This window comes from Hemibagrus wyckioides, linkage group LG07 (genome assembly GCF_019097595.1).
Source record: "Hemibagrus wyckioides isolate EC202008001 linkage group LG07, SWU_Hwy_1.0, whole genome shotgun sequence".
Taxonomy (NCBI): Eukaryota; Metazoa; Chordata; class Actinopteri; order Siluriformes; family Bagridae; genus Hemibagrus; species Hemibagrus wyckioides.
The window spans coordinates 33426488-33447400 of NC_080716.1; the positions used below are offsets into that span (position 1 = coordinate 33426488).

General features: G+C 41.4%; 1 protein-coding gene across 5 annotated transcripts in view; it reads left to right on the top strand.

Annotated features, from left to right (window-relative positions):
• Window positions 1-1887: 1887 nt before the first annotated feature.
• The window catches only part of acap2a (ArfGAP with coiled-coil, ankyrin repeat and PH domains 2a), a 41560-nt gene continuing 22534 nt past the window's right edge, over window positions 1888-20913 (top strand). For 2 of the 5 annotated variants that reach the window (XM_058394964.1, XM_058394968.1), the window contains exons 1-11: window positions 1888-2000; window positions 4381-4468; window positions 11248-11544; window positions 11652-11936; window positions 12331-12446; window positions 12782-15388; window positions 18976-19033; window positions 20037-20156; window positions 20450-20503; window positions 20625-20683; window positions 20774-20913. The exon at window positions 20774-20913 is cut by the window's right edge and continues 44 nt beyond it. In XM_058394964.1, the coding sequence (XP_058250947.1) occupies window positions 15336-15388; window positions 18976-19033; window positions 20037-20156; window positions 20450-20503; window positions 20625-20683; window positions 20774-20913 (484 nt within the window). In that variant the 5' untranslated portion in view covers window positions 1888-2000; window positions 4381-4468; window positions 11248-11544; ... (1 more) ...; window positions 12331-12446; window positions 12782-15335. Of the gene's footprint in view, window positions 2001-4380; window positions 4469-11247; window positions 11545-11651; window positions 11937-12326; window positions 15389-18975; window positions 19034-20036; window positions 20157-20449; window positions 20504-20624; window positions 20684-20773 lie in introns of all 5 variants that reach the window. The other 3 variants (XM_058394966.1, XM_058394967.1, XM_058394965.1) reach the window with 3 other exon arrangements.

The following is a 20913-nucleotide window of genomic DNA, read 5'->3' on the forward strand; positions in this document are numbered from 1 at the left end:
AAATCAATTGAAAAAGGCAGCGAGGATCTTGGCTCCTTGGCTCCTTTTCCACGCTTCTCCAACTAGAGTAGAGATAGTCATAATTGGGCACTTTTGCAGCCGCCACTGTTAGTTTCGCTGCAGATTTGAGAGTTTTATAACATTGGAGATTACTGTTGATGCAGGACTGGAACCATGCTTTGAGCACCTTCTTCTTCACCTTGACCACCACTTGCACTTCTTCTGGTGTAGGGGATGAGCTAGCTCGGCCTCCTCCTAAAGAATGTATTTACCACCGCCACCGTCATTTCATTCACCATACCTGTTTGCACCATGGCAAGTTTGGTATCCATTGCTATCCGATCCAACGAGTCCATTTAGATTGCCACCAATTGCGATGCATTCTTCGGAACCCATGGATCGGAGATGGGCATCCAAGCTCTCCTAGAAAGCGTCCTTCTTGTTGTCGGGGCAGTGGTCTGTGGGGAGTAGGCAGAGATGATTCGAAGGGTGGACTTCAGTGCTGCTTCTTTTTGACCACGGTCCCAACGCCATTGCAGTTGTTGCTGGCGCCGTTGTAATAAAGTTTGTTACCCTTGCTGATCTCCTTGGCCTTTGCTCCGTTCTATTTGATTTCTTGGAACCATGCAATGTCTGTGTGCCGGGTCTTTAAAGCTTCATATTTGGACTTGCTACTTTAGCCCGTTTTTTCCACATTTCGCACATTTCTCATGTCGTTTGGGCGAGGATGCAGGTCGCCTACAGGGGATGCCCTAGCATTCAGATCCAAATTAAATTTAACTAGGCGTAGTCATTTATACGACCAAAAAAGTGATGCTGTTAAAAGGATTTATGGTCTCAGCTCCTGTTGTTCCAGATATTGATCCCAGACTAATGTAGGGAAGATATGTTTTGCAGTCAGTCACTACAACAGTAAGAAAGTTAGAACTCTATTTCAACAACTTACTGTAACTGTTCCTCGTGTTAAGTCTTCCTGGGATGGGATCATTCATAACTTGCCCTGCTAAAAAGTTTGGACTCGACCTTACAAATATATTTTAACTAATAAAGTCAGAGAAATCTCTTTTAAATTTATAAATACTACCCAGTTCAAGCTTATCTTTCCCTAAGGTTTAAAAAGAACATTGACACCAACTGTTCTTTCTCTAATTCCTGTCCTGAGAGCCTAACCCTAACCCTAACCCAACTTTACATTTATTTTGGACACCTATTTATTTATACTGAAGTGTTTTGTTCTGATGTCCTCCATTTCATTCAGATCAAAATTCACAATGATTTCTGTTTCCATTTTAAAGACATTTCTTTTGGGAATCTTTAATTACAAGGAAGTGGAGAGTGACAAATATTTTCTAATAAATTTTATTTTTATATTTGCTGAACTCTATATTCTTAAATGTGAACTCTTTATAACGTTTAAAAATGACATACGATATTTTGAAAGCACGCAATTAAAAAAAAAAAATAACAAGGCTCCATGAGTGTTTTGTCTTTAATTTTATTTATTTATTTATTTATTTATTTATTGTGCCCCATTGCTGTTGTTGCCTGTTTGTACCCTTATATGTTATTGTTGTTAGGCCCCCTGCTGTTCTGTGTCTGTTCTTGGTTCAATCAATAATAATTTAAAAAAACAAACAATAAATAAATAAATAAAAATAAAAAAGTACCCAGCGGCTCTGCTGAGCTGGCCTTGCTGTGTCTGATATAAATTTGATTTTATTAGAAAACAGCATTTGAAATATATTTAATATATGATGCCAAACAGGCTTCGCGGTCCGGATGAACCCATCTCATGTCCCGGGTTCGGACAGGAGCCGGCCATTTGGTGACCGCTGCTGTCAAAGAATGGAGGAGGCAACAGCAGCGATATAGCTGAAGTGCGCATGCGTATGTACGTAACTCCACCCCCCCATCCCGACCGGCGTCCTGAACTGAAAGTAAAGTGAAGAAGTTTAACACTCCGAACTCGGCAGAGTAACTGACCTTTTATACTTCACACGGTGAGTTCATTACAGATATTATAACACACACACGTTATATAAATATCAGAGTTTACATGTTGAGATGAGTTTATGAGTTTTATGCGGTTTTTATGAGTTTAAAGTTGTACTTTAATAAACTCTCATGTAGAGTTAAAATGGCCGCTGAGGGAAACGCAGACCTGACAGGATATATCTCTGTAAAGTGTACAGGAACACCGGAGTGGTATTTTTAATCGTGTTTAGTTATTTTTATTGTGGGTTTTTTTTTACTAATAAACGTCAAACGGTGATAATAAAAGAAAATAATAGGAAAATACCGACTCGTGACCTGTTCTACCGTCTTATCCTCATCATTCCTGCTGGTCGGAATTTCCTACAGGTAACAGAAATCTACAGGTTCACCTATCGGTCTGTCCGACTTCATCAGACATGTCCTTCCTGTACTTCAGAATGGACACAACACTGCAAAAGAGGCCGTGTTTAAACATGTTATTACTTTATTAGCACTAATTAGACTGATGTGCAGAAGAGATAACTAGCTAGTTAATTAAATGGTCAGTTTCACGTGGCGACATCGACATGAGTATAAGAAGAAGTCTGGACAACTGGTATTACTTCTTTGGATTATGACATGCTTACTTCCAGTGGTTATTGTCAACTAATAAAACTTACCAAGTGTATGGACTCTTTTTCTCTTAGTAAACGTTGTGACTTATTTTTGTAGGCGGGGCTTAGGTGGAGGCAGAAAGATTCGCTTTACAAGAGGTAGTTATCTAGTGACTATGTTAGGTCACTCACTGTCCAGCACCAAGAATGTTATTTGAAAAAATGTCTGACCCGTACACGCTCACTCAGTGGATGGACGATGTGACCGGATGACCTCTGGTTGAGTGACTGGACATCTACACCGATCTGATAGAAAAACCCAGTGCTTCTGGTAACTGTAGAGAGGGAGATGACCCAAACAGGTTCCTTTTTCTAGCGTCCAGTCGTTAGCTACCAGTTAGCCACTACAGGAGAAATCATTGAACTTGTTCCACAGTTTCTGATGAGATGGACATGCATAAGAAATATTTAGACACAAAACTAAACCATAAACCACACCAATGTGCTGCAAACACCAGCGTTTATGATGACCGTTTCTGTCCAGTCCGCTCGTTTTATTGAGTTTGACCACAGCTCTCGTGGGTTTTTTTTTGTCTGGCAGCAGGTATGTGATAAAACTTCAAACTGGAGCCTGTACTCCGTCCATTCTGTCACACAACAAGATGACATTTGTGTTCCTTGTGAATCTGGACTCTGTACTGGTTTGTATTGGCCACCTCCAGTTTTCCCTTTGTCCTTTGCCTCCAGCTAGTGCTGTGATGTCCTTGTGACATCAGCACCAAAAGGGGTCTCTATAAGAACATTATATTTCAAGCTGGGACACTGCAGTGTTAATGCTCTACAGAACCGTTAGCGCTTGCTGTGTTTAATCAAACCAAAAAGACACGCAGGTTCAGAAATAATGCACTCGCTGTAGCTCGGTTTGCTCTGCTGTAACTGGACAACTGGGTTTTTTGGTTTAATACCAGTGAGGAGAGATGTGGATTAATGTAGTGCAGTAGAAAGTACGATATATTTCTTAAAATGTAGTGGAGTGAAAGTAAAAAGTCTCAGAACATGTTTACACTTCAGTGAAGATACTGGAAACAGATCCTTAAGCACAGTGATGAATGACATGCAGCCCTCCACTGATAAAACCATCAGGAACCATCAGGAACTCCTCACTAGGAGTAGTAGAATGGATTTATGGGTGAGACACTAAGATGGAAAACGTGACATTTATGGAATGCACATTCACCGCTTGGGAAATAATGATGAGTAGGATCAATTTATAGAACACCAGGTCTACTGCCGCTTTAACTTTGTAGTTATGTTGTAATAAAAAGACACTTTTAGAATATTTCACAAACTTAGTAGTAATTCTCAGTTGATGAAGTTGTTAGTGAATGTTAATGAATCTTATTAATAACTCATCCCTCACTGAGCTATCACAGCTGTAGTGTGTGTGTGTGTGTATGTGTGTGTGTGTGTGTATGTGTGTGTATGTGTGTGTGTGTGTATGTGTATGTGTGTGTGTATGTGTGTGTGTGTGTGTATGTGTGTGTATGTGTGTGTGTGTATGTGTGTGTATGTGTGTGTGTGTGTGTATGTGTGTGTATGTGTGTGTGTGTGTGTATGTGTGTGTGTGTGTGTATGTGTGTGTGTGTATGTGGGAGTGTATGTGTGTGTGTGTGTGTGTGTGTGTGTGTGTGTGTGTGTGTGTTCTGTCTCTACATATTATTCTTATTCTCTCTCACTGTCATTATTGTGTTTATGTACCTGGTTAACTCCTCACCTGTTCTCACCTGTTCAGTGTTGAAGGTGATGTTGTGTCTGAGAGATGAAGTCCTGCAGGGTTCCTCACCTCCTCCTGCTTTTCCTCATCCTCACCTTCATCACAGGTGAGTGTGATTAGTCTCACTGTTCACACTGGGCTCAGTCAGTCCCTCTTACAGTCTCACTGCTCACACTGGGCTCAGTCAGTCCCTCTTACAGTCTCACTGCTCACACTGGGCTCAGTCAGTCCCTCTTACAGTCTCACTGCTCACACTGGGCTCAGTCAGTCCCTCTTACAGTCTCACTGCTCACACTGGGCTCAGTCAGTCCCTCGTACAGTCTCACTGTTCACACTGGGCTCAGTCAGTCCCTCTAACAGTCTCACTGCTCACACTGGGCTCAGTCAGTCCCTCTAACAGTCTCACTGCTCACACTGGGCTCAGTCATTTAAATTTAATTTTATTTGTATAGCTTTTAACGATGAACATTGTCTCAAAGCAGCCTTGCGGAACATAAGAAAGAAAAAATAGTGTAAAAAGTTCTAGATGTTAGACAAAATCATCCCTCGTGAACAAGTCTGAGGTGACTGGCAAGAAAAAACTCCCTTAGATGGTATGAGGAAGAAACCTTGAGAGGAACCAGACTCAAAAGGAACCCATCCTCATTTGGGTGACACCAGAGAGTGTGATTATAAATGATTATAAACACCGGAGAGTGTGATTATAAATGATTATAAACACCGGAGAGTGTGATTATAAATGATTATAAACACCGGAGAGTGTGATTATAAATGATTATAAACACCGGAGAGTGTGATTATAAATGATTATAAACACCGGAGAGTGTGATTATAAATGATTATAAACACCGGAGAGTGTGATTATAAATGATTATAAAACATCGGAGAGTGTGATTATAAATGATTATAAACACCAGAGAGTGTGATTATAAATGATTATAAACACCGGAGAGTGTGATTATAAATGATTATAAACACCGGAGAGTGTGATTATAAATGATTATAAACACCGGAGAGTGTGATTATAAATGATTATAAACACCGGAGAGTGTGATTATAAATGATTATAAACACCGGAGAGTGTGATTATAAATGATTATAAACACCGGAGAGTGTGATTATAAATGATTATAAACACCGGAGAGTGTGATTATAAATGATTATAAACACCGGAGAGTGTGATTATAAATGATTATAAACACCGGAGAGTGTGATTATAAATGATTATAAACACCGGAGAGTGTGATTATAAATGATTATAAACACCGGAGAGTGTGATTATAAATGATTATAAACACCGGAGAGTGTGATTATAAATGATTATAAACACCGGAGAGTGTGATTATAAATGATTATAAACACCGGAGAGTGTGATTATAAATGATTATAAACACCAGCGAGTGTGATTATAAATGATTATAAACACCAGAGAGTGTGATTATAAATGATTCATTGTGATATGAACATGTCCTTTCTGCAGTTATGTACAGTCTACAGTGTGATGTAGGATGTTAGTGTGTATTAATTAAGAGGTTGTTGTTGTCCTCGAAGTCCACATAGGGTCAGCAGTGTTGCTTTGGTATACCCAAATCCTCATGAAGCAGAACCCAGCTGGAGCTGGTCCATCTCTGGATGTCTCAGGATCCTCACAGGGTTGGTCTCTGTCTACTGGAGCTGGAACAATCTCCAGATGCCTCGGGATGGGTAGAAGAAGGGAAACAATGGAACAGCATTAGCGTAGCTGCTGTTCATAATTTTAGCAGCACTAGATGATAATGTGTATTTAATCAGATGTACTGGAGCACAAGGTTATGGGATGTGTTAGATGTTTGCCAGGATAAAGAGATAAGTCTTTAGTCTTTAGTCTAACTGGGAGACTGTGTCTGAGCCCCGAACACTGTCAGGAAGATTGTTCCAAAGTTTTGGAGCTAAATACGAAAACGCTCTACACCCTTTTGTAGACTTTAATAAGTCCAGAGTTTTGTGATCTTAAAGAGCGTGGTGGATTGTAGTAGGGATGCCACAATATTCAATATAATTTGAATCGTTTGGTGTGACTCCCACGGTTCAGGGCGACCCCCACGGTTCAGGACGACCCCCACGGTTCAGGACGACCCCCACGGTTCAGGGCGACCCCCACGGTTCAGGGCGACCCCCACGGTTCAGGGCGACCCCCACGGTTCAGGGCGACCCCCACGGTTCAGGGCGACCCCCACGGTTCAGGGCGACCCCCACGGTTCAGGACGACCCCCACGGTTCAGTACGCGTATGTGAATTGCGTTTTCATGTGTTTTATTACTCTCTGAACCTCCTGTGTACACTATATTGCCAAAAGTATTTGCTCACCCATCCAAATAATCAGAATCAGGTGTTCCAATCACTTCCATGGCCACAGGTGTATAAAATCAAGCACCTAGGCATGCAGACTGTTTTTACAAACATTTGTGAAAGAATGGGTCGCTCTCAGGAGCTCAGTGAATTCCAGCGTGGAACTGTGATAGGATGCCACCTGTGCAACAAATCCAGTCGTGAAATTTCCTCGCTCCTAAATATTCCACAGTCAACTGTCAGCTGTATTATAAGAACGTGGAAGTGTTTGGGAACGACAGCAACTCAGCCACGAAGTGGTAGGCCACGTAAAATGACGGAGCGGGGTCAGCGGATGCTGAGGCGCATAGTGCGAAGAGGTCGCCAACTTTCTGCAGAGTCAATCGCTACAGACCTCCAAACTTCATGTGGCCTTCAGATTAGCTCAAGAACAGTGCGCAGAGAGCTTCATGGAATGGGTTTCCATGGCCGAGCAGCTGCATCCAAGCCATACATCACCAAGTGCAATGCAAAGCGTCGGATGCAGTGGTGTAAAGCACGCCGCCACTGGACTCTAGAGCAGTGGAGACGCGTTCTCTGGAGTGACGAATCGCGCTTCTCCATCTGGCAATCTGATGGACGAGTCTGGGTTTGGTGGTTGCCAGGAGAACGGTACTTGTCTGACTGCATTGTGCCAAGTGTAAAGTTTGGTGGAGGGGGGATTATGGTGTGGGGTTGTTTTTCAGGAGCTGGGCTTGGCCCCTTAGTTCCAGTGAAAGGAACTCTGAATGCTTCAGCATACCAAGACATTTTGGACAATTCCATGCTCCCAACTTTGTGGGAACAGTTTGGAGCTGGCCCCTTCCTCTTCCAACATGACTGTGCACCAGTGACCAAAGCAAGGTCCATAAAGACATGGATGACAGAGTCTGGTGTGGAGGAACTTGACTGGCCTGCACAGAGTGCTGACCTCAACCCGATAGAACACCTTTGGGATGAATTAGAGCGGAGACTGAGAGCCAGGCCTTCTCGTCCAACATCAGTGTGTGACCTCACAAATGCGCTTCTGGAAGAATGGTCAAAAATTCCCATAAACACACTCCTAAACCTTGTGGACAGCCTTCCCAGAAGAGTTGAAGCTGTTATAGCTGCAAAGGGTGGACTGACGTCATATTGAACCCTATGGATTAGGAATGGGATGTCACTTAAGTTCATATGCGAGTCAAGGCAGGTGAGCGAATACTTTTGGCAATATAGTGTATGTTTGCTTGTACTGTATGTCTACGCACTGAGACAGACACGCCTCCCTGTGAGTAAATATCCAATCAGTGAGTGCTAAAGTTGCGATGCTGGTGTCAGATTTCACTCTAACCATGGAGAGTGGTGAAGTGAGACAGAAATACGAGAAAGCAGCGCCGTCTCTCAGAACTGAAGTGTGGGAACATTTCGGATTTGTTGTTGACTATGATGTCGATGAAACAAAAACAATAAACCAAAAAAATGACTGTGTGCAAGCACTGTTACATTCCTTCCTGCATTCAGACCCAACTGGTTCCGAGAGACCCAAAAACATAACAAATGCAGGGGTGTTTATTGCTAAAGATTTGCAGCCGTTTTCAGTGATCGGTGATGTGGGTTTCTACACCTCATAAAAGTGCTTGACCCACGTTACACACTACTGTCATGTCCTTTTTTTTAGCAAAATAAAAAGAATGGCAACTAGAATCAGTTTTTTTTTCTTCTTAACATACTTACTGTTCCTGTCACTTAAGCAAAGAATAATGAAAAAAACACTTTAATTTGCCAAGCCATCAGAACTGAACCAAACCGAAAACAGTAGTTAAAGAACCGAGGTATGTATTGAAACGTGGGTTTGTATTGTTGCATCCCTACCACTTTTCCATCTTTCTCTTTTCACCACGGACACCATAACTTATGACGGACAAACTCTCATTTCTGTTAGTTTACTATTCACTCATTGATCGCTGTTCCAAAACCTGAATTGATGCTGGCCATGTGAGATCCTGAGCAGTAACATAGGATGCAACCCAAAGTGGTGGCCATGAGGGAAACAAACCGGCATCAGGAACAGTCTGAGGGAATGCTCACATCATGCTCCTCTCATTAGCATCATGTTAGCCAATGTCCAGTCTCTGGAAAATAAGCTTGACGACATCGGGGCCAGTGTTTAGTTCCAGAAGGACATTCAGGACTGCAACTTCCTCTGCTTCCCTTTAATATGGCTAAACCCAGCGGTACCACAACACACTACCCTGCCAGCTGAGGTCTTCTCGGTTAATAACATGGACAGAACAGTGGAGTCGCAAAAGGCAAGGGGACATGGAGTATATCTGATGGTAAACATCTGCTGGTGAAAACGTGAGCATTCTACCTCTTTCACGCTCCTGGTCACCCAACCTGAAGCGCCTGACCATCAAATCGGACCATGCCTATATATTCAATTCAATTTTATGTTTATAGCGCTTTTAACAATAGACATTGTCTCAAAGCAGCTTTACAGATTATGAGAAACATAGTACAAAAGTCCAAGATTAAAGTTAGACAAAATCATCCCTAGTGAGCAAGCCTGAGGCGACTGTGGCAAGGAAAATCTTTCTTAGATGGTATGAGGAAGAAACCTTGAACCAAGGAACCAAACTCAAAAGGGAACCTCATCCTCATTTGGGTGACACCAGAGAGAGTGTTTGTGGCATTCAGCACCATAATTCCTTCCATACTAACTTTTAATTTGAAGGTCCTGGGACTTAGCCAAACCACATGTTAATGGATCTCCAATTTCCTGACAGACAGACCACAAGCAGTACAGGTGAGCAAACATGCAATTTCCTCCCTCACCCTCAGCACTGGAGCTCCCCAGGGTTGTGTTCCGAGTACCTGCTGTTCTCACTGTACACATCACTGCATGGCCTATTCCAGCTCTACCACCATGAAGTTTGCTGACGACACAGTTATGGAGGGCCTGATCTCTGACTTAGACGAGATGGCCTACTTAAAGGAGACCTGGAGATTAGATGCCAGGGCAACAATCTCCTCCTGAATATCAGCAAGACAAAGGAGTTGATAGTGTACGTAAGCACAAAGCAGGAGAGAAACTATTGATCAGTTCCAATCAATGGGACCCCAGTTTAGAGAGTGGACTAATTCTGATACTTAGGTGTTCACATCATGCAGGAACTGTCATGGTCCTTTCATATCATCACTATGTTGAAGAAGTCCCTGCAGCATCTCTACCATCTTAGATGCTTAAAGGACTTTAAACTGCCCTCTCAGGTGCTAAGGACTTTCTACACCTGACTTTTGAGAGCATCCTAATGAAAAGTATTACTGTTTGGTTTGGGAACAGCACCAGACAGGACTGACAAGCTCTCCAGAGGGTGGTCAACTGAGCGTACCAACTGAGCATACCATCTGATCAAAGGAGTGTACCATCCGCTCTGAGCTAGTGAAAGACCTCAGCCATCCAAACAATGGACTCATTTTTCTGATGCATTCACGGAAGTGCTTCCGCACCTTGAAGGCGAACACGGAGACAATGAGGAAGAGTTTCTTCCCTCAGGCCATTCGGGCCTCAACCAGGAGAACACCTAGAGCCTGGACTTTTCTGGACTTGTTACACAACACCCACTACCTCAGCCAGAATTTTTGCACATCCCACATTGCAATTTGCTCTAACAACAATAGTACATTCATACTCATTAATTCTTATCTGTGTATCACTGTATTGCATCTGATTTCAATATTCCATATTTCAACTATTTTCTTTTTTCTCTGTTTGGGTAGCATGAACAAAGAGGAGTAATCAGACTGACCCAAATGGAGGAGGGGAATGGCCCTGTATGCCTCAGCAATGTTAGTGTAAACATGGTCCAGTGTGTTGTCCCCTCTGGTAGAGTAGGAAGCATTCTGATGAAATTTGGGGAGTACAGATTGAAAGTTGGAGTGGTTGAAGTCCCTAGCAACAATAAATGCTACACCTAGGTGTACAACCAGTTGCTTGCTGATAGCTGCATGAAACTGAGCAATTGAGTGTCAAGGGCCTTGCTCACGGCCCAGCAGTGCCAGGTGGAACTGAAAGCTTTCCGATCAGTAGTCCAACACCTTAACCACTAAGCTACCATACCCACAAATATGTATTCTGCAGTCAAAACAATGGCTGGTAAATAAAAGGGTCATTGATGCACGTGGGGAGAGAAGGCTGGCCCGTGTGATCCGATCTAACAGATGAGCTACTGTTGCTCAAATTGCTGAAGTTAATGTAAAGAAGTTTTGTCAGCAAACTAACACAATATTAGGCAGGTGATCACAATGTTATGCCTGACTGGTATATATATCTTACTGTTATTCCATTTTTTTACATTTTTTCTCTATTTGTATAACAATCGGATTTTTTTATATACAACAGCGACAGTCATAGAAAGTATTTCACTACATGTTGTCATGTTGTACTGTGATTGTGTAAGTGACAGATGAATTTGAAATAAGTGTTATGTACATCATTTTAATGTAATCACATTTACATTTTACATTTTATTCTGTTTATCTTCTCCTCTCTTTCAGTTCCTGTATCAGGTGTCACTACTGTAAAGGTGAAGATTAATCAGACTGCTGCTCTGCCCTGTGAGCGGACATGTTCTGGTGAGGCCACATGGTCTCTGTCCAGTAAACCAGATGATGTAGTAGCTTGGTGTAATCAGACATCCTGCTGGTCAGCAGAGGGATTTAACATCTCCCATGATCAGTATCTAAAGGGAGATCTTACCCTCACCATCACTGCAGCTGATTACAGTAAGAGGAACATGTACACGTGTCATTGTGATGAAAAAGGCGTTAATGATGTGCGTCTCCTCATCAAGAGTAAGTGTCTTTACTGATCTATAGTTTATAAACTCTCACTGATTTAGGTTTAATGTGTTATAACACATTTACATCCAGTTAAGATTCCTGGTGTTTTTTCTCCTCAGCATTCACATCATCAGTTCAGATAAATCCTGGTGAAGATCTGCAGCTGGATTTGCACGTATCAGATAAAGCAGAGGTGATCTATGAAGGTGGAGATCCACATGGTGTACAGATCTGCAGAGTGGATGGAGGTTCACTACACTGTACAGATGAATACACACCGAGAACATCACTCACTAACACACTCCTTACACTGAGAGGAGTAAAGTCCACTGATGTGGGAGTTTACATCGTCAGAGACACGGAGATTAACGAGAACCTTCATATTTACTCAGTTTCAGTGAAAGGTACGTATTCAGTGTGATTTGTGTCAGTGTGTAAAATTCAACAATCTGATATTGGTCATAAATCAGTGTCTCTGCATTTAGTTAATATGATAAAGATGAATCTTAAAGTTACTCTAAAACTTGACAGTAGGAAAACCTGTCATTAAATTCCACATTTTTTACACACAAGTTTTTGTTACTAGTAAATAAATTCTCCTGCAAGTGATTTACAAATGGACGTGTTTATTTGTTTGCGTCTTTGTGTGAAACAAGTGGGAGTATAAATGATGTATAGTTAATCACACTTACTGGAACATGGTGTGTGTTAAGTCTCAAATAAACACTGTGTGTGTGTGTGTGTGTGTGTGTGTGTGGGTGTGTGTGTGTGTGTGTGTGGGTGTGTGTGTGGAGACAGATCAGGAGAGTGCTCTACCAGCCTGGGCCATTGTCCTGATAGTGGTGTTGGCGCTTCTGGTTGTTGTATTGTTTGTGGTAATCCTGAAAACATTTCACTCCAGACAGAGAGATAATGTAAGTATCAGAGACATGCATCAGTGTGACATCAGAGATCACATGACTGTGTGCTGTAACCAGAATAAGATCCACATCACCCTGATTAGACACCACTCAGTCACTGCATGGACACTTCCACAGAAGAAATATAATCATCACCTATAATAACTCCTACAATCTCACAATGAGAAGTAAATTCTCTAAAGCTTCTTAATAAGTAAAGACTAGGGCCTGAATTCATCTTTAATTGTATTCATCAGCCTTTGTAATACATTTACTGATCATTCGCATGTGTAGCTAGTGATTAGTATTTCATTTTCAACGTATTTATAAATTTCTTCTATATTGTACAGAGTCCCAGAAGTGGAGCAAGAGGAAATGGCAACACTCAGCACTCAAATGGCCCCATAAATATGACAGACCTTCAGGAGAAGCAAGAAATCCTGAGACCTGAGGTGAGAACTTAGGTGAAGCATAAGAAAGGAGTAGCAGAGGGAAGAGACTTGTAACTACATACAGCATGATGCTGGAACAAGGAGAGATCTACCCTGCTTTAGATGTCCACACCTACAATCCACCTCAGGGCTTCAAACTCATGGAATTTAATCTCTCCTTCTCTGGGATCTGCTTCAGTCCTGGTTCCTCAGCAGTGTGATGAGCGTCCACCTTCTCTATGATCAGATCCTTGTTCTCAGAAGAACCTTCTCCAGGACCAGAATCTGTTCAGAAGGCATTAACGTCACATGTATGTCTCTGTACTGTTATGTTCAGGTGCTCTGTTTGATGATAGGATGTACAGTCAGAAGAACTGCTGATTTATAGTGATACTGTACTGAAAGAGGACGAGTACAGCCAAACCAAGCCAGCAGTAGAAGTAAACGTCCCCACAGCATCACAGAGACACCAGACTCCTTCACTGTAGGGGTTGAGTTTTCAGGTATTGATGTAATAACTGTTGTGAAGTCACCGAAGCAGACCAGGGGACTCTGAAGCAGTGTTCAGACTGTGGTTGTACTGTAGTCATTGAGTCCAGTGAACAGGAACATACTTGAAGGTCTGACAATACAAAGCCTGGAGGTGATGCTCTAAAACAAAGCATTGAATGGGAGAATGATCCACGGAGTCGACCCCTAACTGTTCACACTCCCTGATCACCGTCTGATTTGACCACCATTTGGCGGTGAGAGCTGGGATATGTGAATTATTATTCAAAGAGGAATGTATGTTACAGTAGATTTTAGTGACCTCAAAATGTTTTCCTACACCATCAAAAGACTCCCCCACTTGTGAAGGACAAGCTGGAGGTCAGCTCATCTGGCCAGATCACAGATTACCACATAGACCAGTCTGTGGGTTTTTATTTTTTTATTGGATCAGACATCTGATCACATCCTGCACTGATCCTCAATGACTTTACTTTTCTGTTTTTGTACAAGAGCTGTGTTTTAACTCGTGACTGAAGTAGACAACAAACTAATATGGTGGCTGGAAAAGCTGTTTTTTATAAGGGCATGTGCCAAATACCATACCTGTAAATGTCTGCTGCAAAACAGTCTAAAAAAGCTCATTGAATCATGTTTACAGCTAACGAGCTGCTGCTGTCCAGGAAGACACACTCCTGGGGATGGAACACTCAGGTGAAAAAAATGGTGATGCAGTACTAGTGTAAAGTGACCATCAGTGTCAGGGACCTAAATCACACAAACACGTTGGAGGAAGAATTGGAAGTGACTGGAGGAGATGTGTCAGTAAACACACGATGCTAAATTTTCTTTAAATTACTTTATTCCTAATTATATCTCTGTATATTGTGGACTTTGAATTTTTTTCTGTAAGGCATTATCTGCACTTCATTTTTACTGTTGGTATTTTATGTCTGTTGGTATTTTATGTCTGTTGGTATTTTATGTCTGTTGGTATTTTATGTCTGTTGGTATTTTATGTCTGTACAGACTCTGGGTATCACTAGAAATTGTATATTTTAATACAGAATATGTTTTGAACAAACTGTAGTACTTGACAGATTTACTCAGATCATGTGTGGATGTGTGTTTATGAGGGAGTGTGGGATATGACACCTAGTAGATGTCAATCTAATATACTGGACTGTGTGTGACTGGACTGCGTGTGTATAAGGTGTGTGTGTATGGAGTGTGTGTATATGGACTGTGTGTGTGTGTGTGTGTAATGTACAAAAAATGTACAGCTTTTTGGAATTAAAATAAATTCAGGTTCTGTACAAGTCAGATAAAATCACAACAAATACTAATAACACTGCTGGTACCGGCCCTGACTGACTCACCCGAGTTAAATGATCCGATTCTGCATATTAACTCATGATTCATGAGTCCGAGGTCTAAATTAATCCCATTGATTCAGCTGATTCTCAGTTGACTCTCGGATCCGGTTCATAGACTGATTCAGCTGATTCTCACGGATCCGGTTCATCGACTGATTCAGCTGAGACTTTAGCTGGCTGGTTAGTGAAGATTAGCCACATGCTAACATTAGCCTGGATCTGGAGAGCAAGTGTTTATGGGATATGTAGTTTTTTTTTACACAATGACCGAACTACAATCGGCGAAAATACGAATTAAAACATTTAAAACACAGACTTTTGAAACTAGTATATAATCGAGTACATGTCGCACGTTATATTAAAAGTCAGACGCGACTAAATTGCACGAGCCGAGTCATAAAAAAACAGTATTACAGAAATGAATGGACGAGTTCACTTCCGGTCTCGGTGTGACGTCACGGTCCCGGATCTCGGCTCTTATTATTATTATTCTGTGGTCCATGAGCATCCCAACCCGCCGCTGGTCCCATCGCTCTCCTCCTGCAGCCATCCAGCAATAATAATAATAAATAATAAAATAATTAAGTCTTAATAAATCATAAATAATAATGATAATGAAGGTGGATTTCGAGGAGTGTCTGAAAGACTCGCCCCGTTTCCGGTAGGTGTAAATCAGTGTCCTCGCGCACACTGCGGTTTATTCTCAACCTTCATCTAATAACAAATGATTAATATAATGTAGTAGAATATAATATGTTCTATTTCTCTCTTCTCCTTTCCTCGTGTTTCTGCGTGTTAGTCAGTTTCATCATTCAGATGTGTATTTTGTCATGAAGGGAATAAAAAATCTCCTTTGTTGCCTCGCATCATGTGTAAATATGACATTATTGTTATTTCAGGTATGGCCTTAATGAGAATGATCATTTGATATGTTTGGGTTTGTGGTTAGTTATTGTATTTCCTCACCACATGGTGGAAGGTTCTGTAATGGTTGAACAGGTGAGCTGTGACTGGTCACTGACACACTCCATGGTGTTGTAACAGTGTCCTGCAGGAGACTGGTGGTGCTCTGGGCAGACCATGGGTCAGTTACTGCTTAATATTCATAGTCTGTGATGATTCTGTACTTCAGGTGAAAGAAAAAACAGGAAGGTGTGGACATTTTATCACAGGATTGTATCAGGAGGAAGTAAAGTCTAACTTGATTAGAGATGAGTCCACCCTTCAAACATCAGCAGATACTGAAATGTGATTATAAATCATTATAAACACAGAGAGTGGGATTATAAATCATTATAAACACAGAGAGTGGGATTATAAATCATTATAAACACAGAGAGTGGGATTATAAATCATTATAAACACCGAGAGTGGGATTATAAATCATTATAAACACTGAGAGTGGGATTATAAATCATTATAAACACAGAGAGTGGGATTATAAATCATTATAAACACCGAGAGTGGGATTATAAATCATTATAAACACCGAGAGTGGGATTATAAATCATTATAAACACCGAGAGTGGGATTATAAATCATTATAAACACCGAGAGTGGGATTATAAATCATCATAGCAGCATATAGTAGCATTCATTGCCATTTCATCTGTCAGCTTGTGACAGCAAAGAATTAGTGTTTATAATGACCTCAGAAACTACACTGACCTAATAGTTCCTCATGGGTCATTGATTTCTGTTGTAGAAAGGACATTAATCAGTTACAGTTACATTATTTCCTGTTTAGTGTCACCCAGATGAGGATGGGTTCCCTTCTGAGCCTGGTTCCTCTCAAGGTTTCTTCCTCAGATCATCTCAGGGAGTTTTTCCTTGCCTCCGTCACCACAGGCTTCTCATTAGGGATAAAATAGAAACTTTATATATATATTGGATTATAAATGAATATTCTTCTAGAACTGTGTACTTTACGAACAAAAAGTGCAGTTGTGTCACCAGGAGATTTATTCAGGTTATAACATGAAGTCTGTCATGTTAAAGTTAGCAACTGTTCACTGATGGAGACTTGAGAGCAAATCTGTATGAATTGCAGTCCCAAGTCATCTCCATGGTCTTTAACTAGTTCTATCACCAGGTAGTCCACACAGAGCCACCCTGAGCAGCAGTGAGCATCTACAAGTGATGAGACTCCAACCAGACGTAGGGCATCAGGGTGGATCGGGCAGGTCTGGAGAGAAAAAGTGTGTAGCATGTGTAGCTTGACAGACAAAGAGAGAGAGAGAGAGAGAGAGAGAAAGATATTAAGTTTCTGATCATGTGATATTTAAAGACAATGTAGATTATGTGTAAAGTGCAGGCAGGGACTCTGACAAGACTAGCTATGACATCATAACTAAAAGGAAGAGCCAGAAGGTGATGGACATGAAGGCTTCCCGGAACATAAAGTGTCCAATCACTTCACAGTCAGTGACCTGAGTGACCATGTGAGGGTGGTAAGATGACAGCATCCAACACATCCCAGTCACCAAACACTCTATGACCATGAACCTTCCAGATCTGCTCCTTTACATAAGAAAACTATACATTAAAAGCTCGACTAAACAAATGTGTCTTCATATCTCCGCCCCCTGCTGTAGCCTTTACTTTAGGTACCAACAAATAACCTGCACCCTTTTGATCAAAGAAGGCGTGGCAGATCATAAAAAAAAGTTTTACTCAGATTTTGCGGCACAAAACCATTCAGTTTTTTACAGGTCAGTAGTAGTGTGGTCAGTACTGCACTAAGATCCAGTAGCACCAGTAGGGAGACACAACCCTGATCAGAAGCCAGTAACAGGTCATTGACCACTGTAACCAGTGCTGTCTCTGTGCTATGATGAGGTCTAAATCCTGACTGATACATTTCATAAATGTTATTTCTATGCAGGTCTGAACATAACTGCTGTGCTACAGCCTTTTCTAGGATCTTGGAGATGTGGAGATGTGGAGATGTATGATGTGATAATAGTGATGATGATGATGATGATGATGGTGATGATGGCTGATAGTGGTGAAGATAATAATGATAATGATAGTGTTGATGAAGAGGATGACAATAATGATCGTGATGATGATAGTGATGATGGTGATAATGATAGTGTTGAAGATGATGATGATGAAGGTGGTGATGATGATGATGATGATGATGGTGGTGGTGAAGATGATGATGATGAAGGTGGTGATGATGATGATGATGATGATGGTGGTGGTGAAGATGATGATGATGAAGGTGGTGATGATGATGGTGGTGATGGTGCTGATGAAGATGATAAAGATGATAATGAAAATGATGATAGTGGTGAAGCCGATGATGGTGCTGAAGAAGATGATTATGATGATGATGATAGTGATGATGATGATAGTGGTGAAGATGATGGTGCTGATGAAGATGATGATGATGATGATGGGGCTGATGAAGATGATGATGATGGGGCTGATGAAGATGATGATGATGATGTTACTGATGATGATGATGATGATGATGGTGCTGATGAAGATGATGATCATGATGGTTATGATGATGATGATGGTGCTGATGAAGATGATGATCATGATGGTTATGATGATGATAGTGAAGATGATGATGATGAAGATGATGATGATGATGATGATGGGGCTGATGAAGATGATGATGATGTTACTGATGAAGATGATGATCATGATGGTTATGATGATGATAGTGAAGATGATGATGATGATGATGATGGGGCTGATGAAGATGATGATGATGGTGCTGATGAAGATGATGATCATGATGGTTATGATGATGATAGTGAAGATGATGATGATGATGATGGTGCTGATGAAGATGATGATGATGATGATGTTACTGATGATGATGATGATGATGGTGCTGATGAAGATGATGATCATGATGGTTATGATGATGATAGTGAAGATGATGATGATGAAGTTGATGATGATGATGATGATGGGGCTGATGAAGATGATGATGATGATGTTACTGATGAAGATGATGATCATGATGGTTATGATGATGATAGTGAAGATGATGATGATGATGTTACTGATGAAGATGATGATGATGATGTTACTGATGAAGATGATGATCATGATGATGTTACTGATGAAGATGATGATCATGATGGTTATGATGATGATGATGATGATGGTGCTGATGAAGATGATGATGATGATGTTACTGATGAAGATGATGATCATGATGATGTTACTGATGAAGATGATGATCATGATGGTTATGATGATGATGATGATGATGATGATGTGCAGGGCTGCTGTAGAAGATGTAGAGGGGGATGTTGGAGAGCTGGAGTCCAAACTGGACAAGGTGAGTGTTGATGTTTTTTCTGTCAGTAATGTTTTCTGTGTTATGGTTGTTGATGTGTTCTGTGTTTCAGTCCTCACCTCTGAGCGCTTTAATCATCTTACAGATTTCACCTTCATTGTGTGTTATCACAAACGTCTTCACTGATATACACTCATGTAGCTTCTCAGAATAATGATGATAAACCCACGTGTCTCTGTAAATAATAATGATACAGAGCTAGTATTTAGAGTCAGTGAGGTCCAGAGGTCTTCTGTTAGTGTTTCTGTGAGAGAAGTTCCTGGTGTTCAGAGTCAGGTCCCTCAGCTTCAGGAGATTTTCTGAGCTCCACGTCCAGACGATTAAAATCACTTGTGTGGAGGTCACACCTTCGAGGAGGGAAGATTTTTCTGCAGAAGAAACATCTGAGACAGAGTAGACCAGTGATGTAAAGGTGGACGTCTTAACAGCAGAGAAACCAAAATATCTGTGAGGCCCTCTAGTGGCTGACTGCAGTACTACTTTTAACAACGCCCACTCCCCTTACTGAATAAGTCTTCTTATTTAATCTTTATCTCCAGAGAAATATTTTCAGGAAGAGCATGATGTTTTAACAAATTCAGCCTTTATTTTAGTTATTTGGTTTAAAATAAAAGGGTGTGGTTAACGAGGTGAATGAAGTGATGCCATTAGCCAAAGCAGCTAACACTCTCACTGATCCATAATGATTATCTGACTGTTTGTCTTCAGCTAGAACACTAGAAGTAGCTTGTGTAGTTGATCCAGTGTCTCCTTTATTCTCCACTCAGGTGTGTGAGGTACTGCAGGTATCAGAGCTAGAGGAACATCATGATAGAGAGCAGTGAGGTTTCACCTTTATAATAGCTTGTGATGAGTCTAAATGTTGACTGATGTTTATATGTTCAGTTACATTCTCTAAATAAACTTTATTAAAATGATGGACAATGTCAGCTAGAGAGTGGTTCAGGTGTGTTTGATATTGTGTGTGTGTGTGTGTGTGTTACAGTTAGTTAAGCTGAGTATTGGCATGATTGACGCCGGTCGAGTTTACAGTCACGCCAACAAACAGTTCATTAATGGGATCCGAGATTTAGCACTGCAGTCCAGCAGAGACGACGTCATCGGGGTGAGAAGCACCACACAATACACACAGCGCCCCCTGGTGTCCATTTCCTCTAGTGGAAGTGTGTATCAGAGCAGGTTATTATTTATCAGAAGCTCCACACACTCTGAAGGCTTCACACTCTCTACAGAGAGAACTCGTTCGTTTGTACACTTGTATGCTAATTAGCTAGCAGGATGAAGAAATGTGGCCGAGTCAAAATGAGTAAAAGTCACTCTGTGTGTAGATGATGAGTGGACGTGTAAATCTATCGTGATGTTTAACATCCAGACATCGTCTGTGTTTCTTCTCCTCAGTCCAGTTTAGCTGCTTTTGCGGAGACGCTGCAGGAGATGAACAACTACCACACAGTGAGTGTGTTTGTCCAGCACCTTCCCTTAACCCCACTGCTGTGTGTGTGTGTGTGTGTGTGTGTGATGAGAACATTATCATGATGGTCATGGAACACACCGCTCTTTATTTTCCTCCTAGATCTTATTTGACCAGGCCCAGCGGTCTGTCCGGTCTCAGCTGCAGACCTTTGTGAAAGAGTGAGTGATGTTGTTTGGTCAGTCGTCCGGTTGTGTGAGAAGAGCGTGAGAGTTTCAGGTCAGTGTCATGTGGATGTTTCTCCTCGTCAGGGATCTGAGGAAGTTTAAAGAGGTGAAGAAACAGTACGATAAAGCCAGTGAGGAGAAGGAAGTGGCCTTGGTGAAAAACGCTCAGGTTCCCCGGAACAAGCCGCACGAGGTGGACGAGGCCTCCAACGCCCTCACCACCA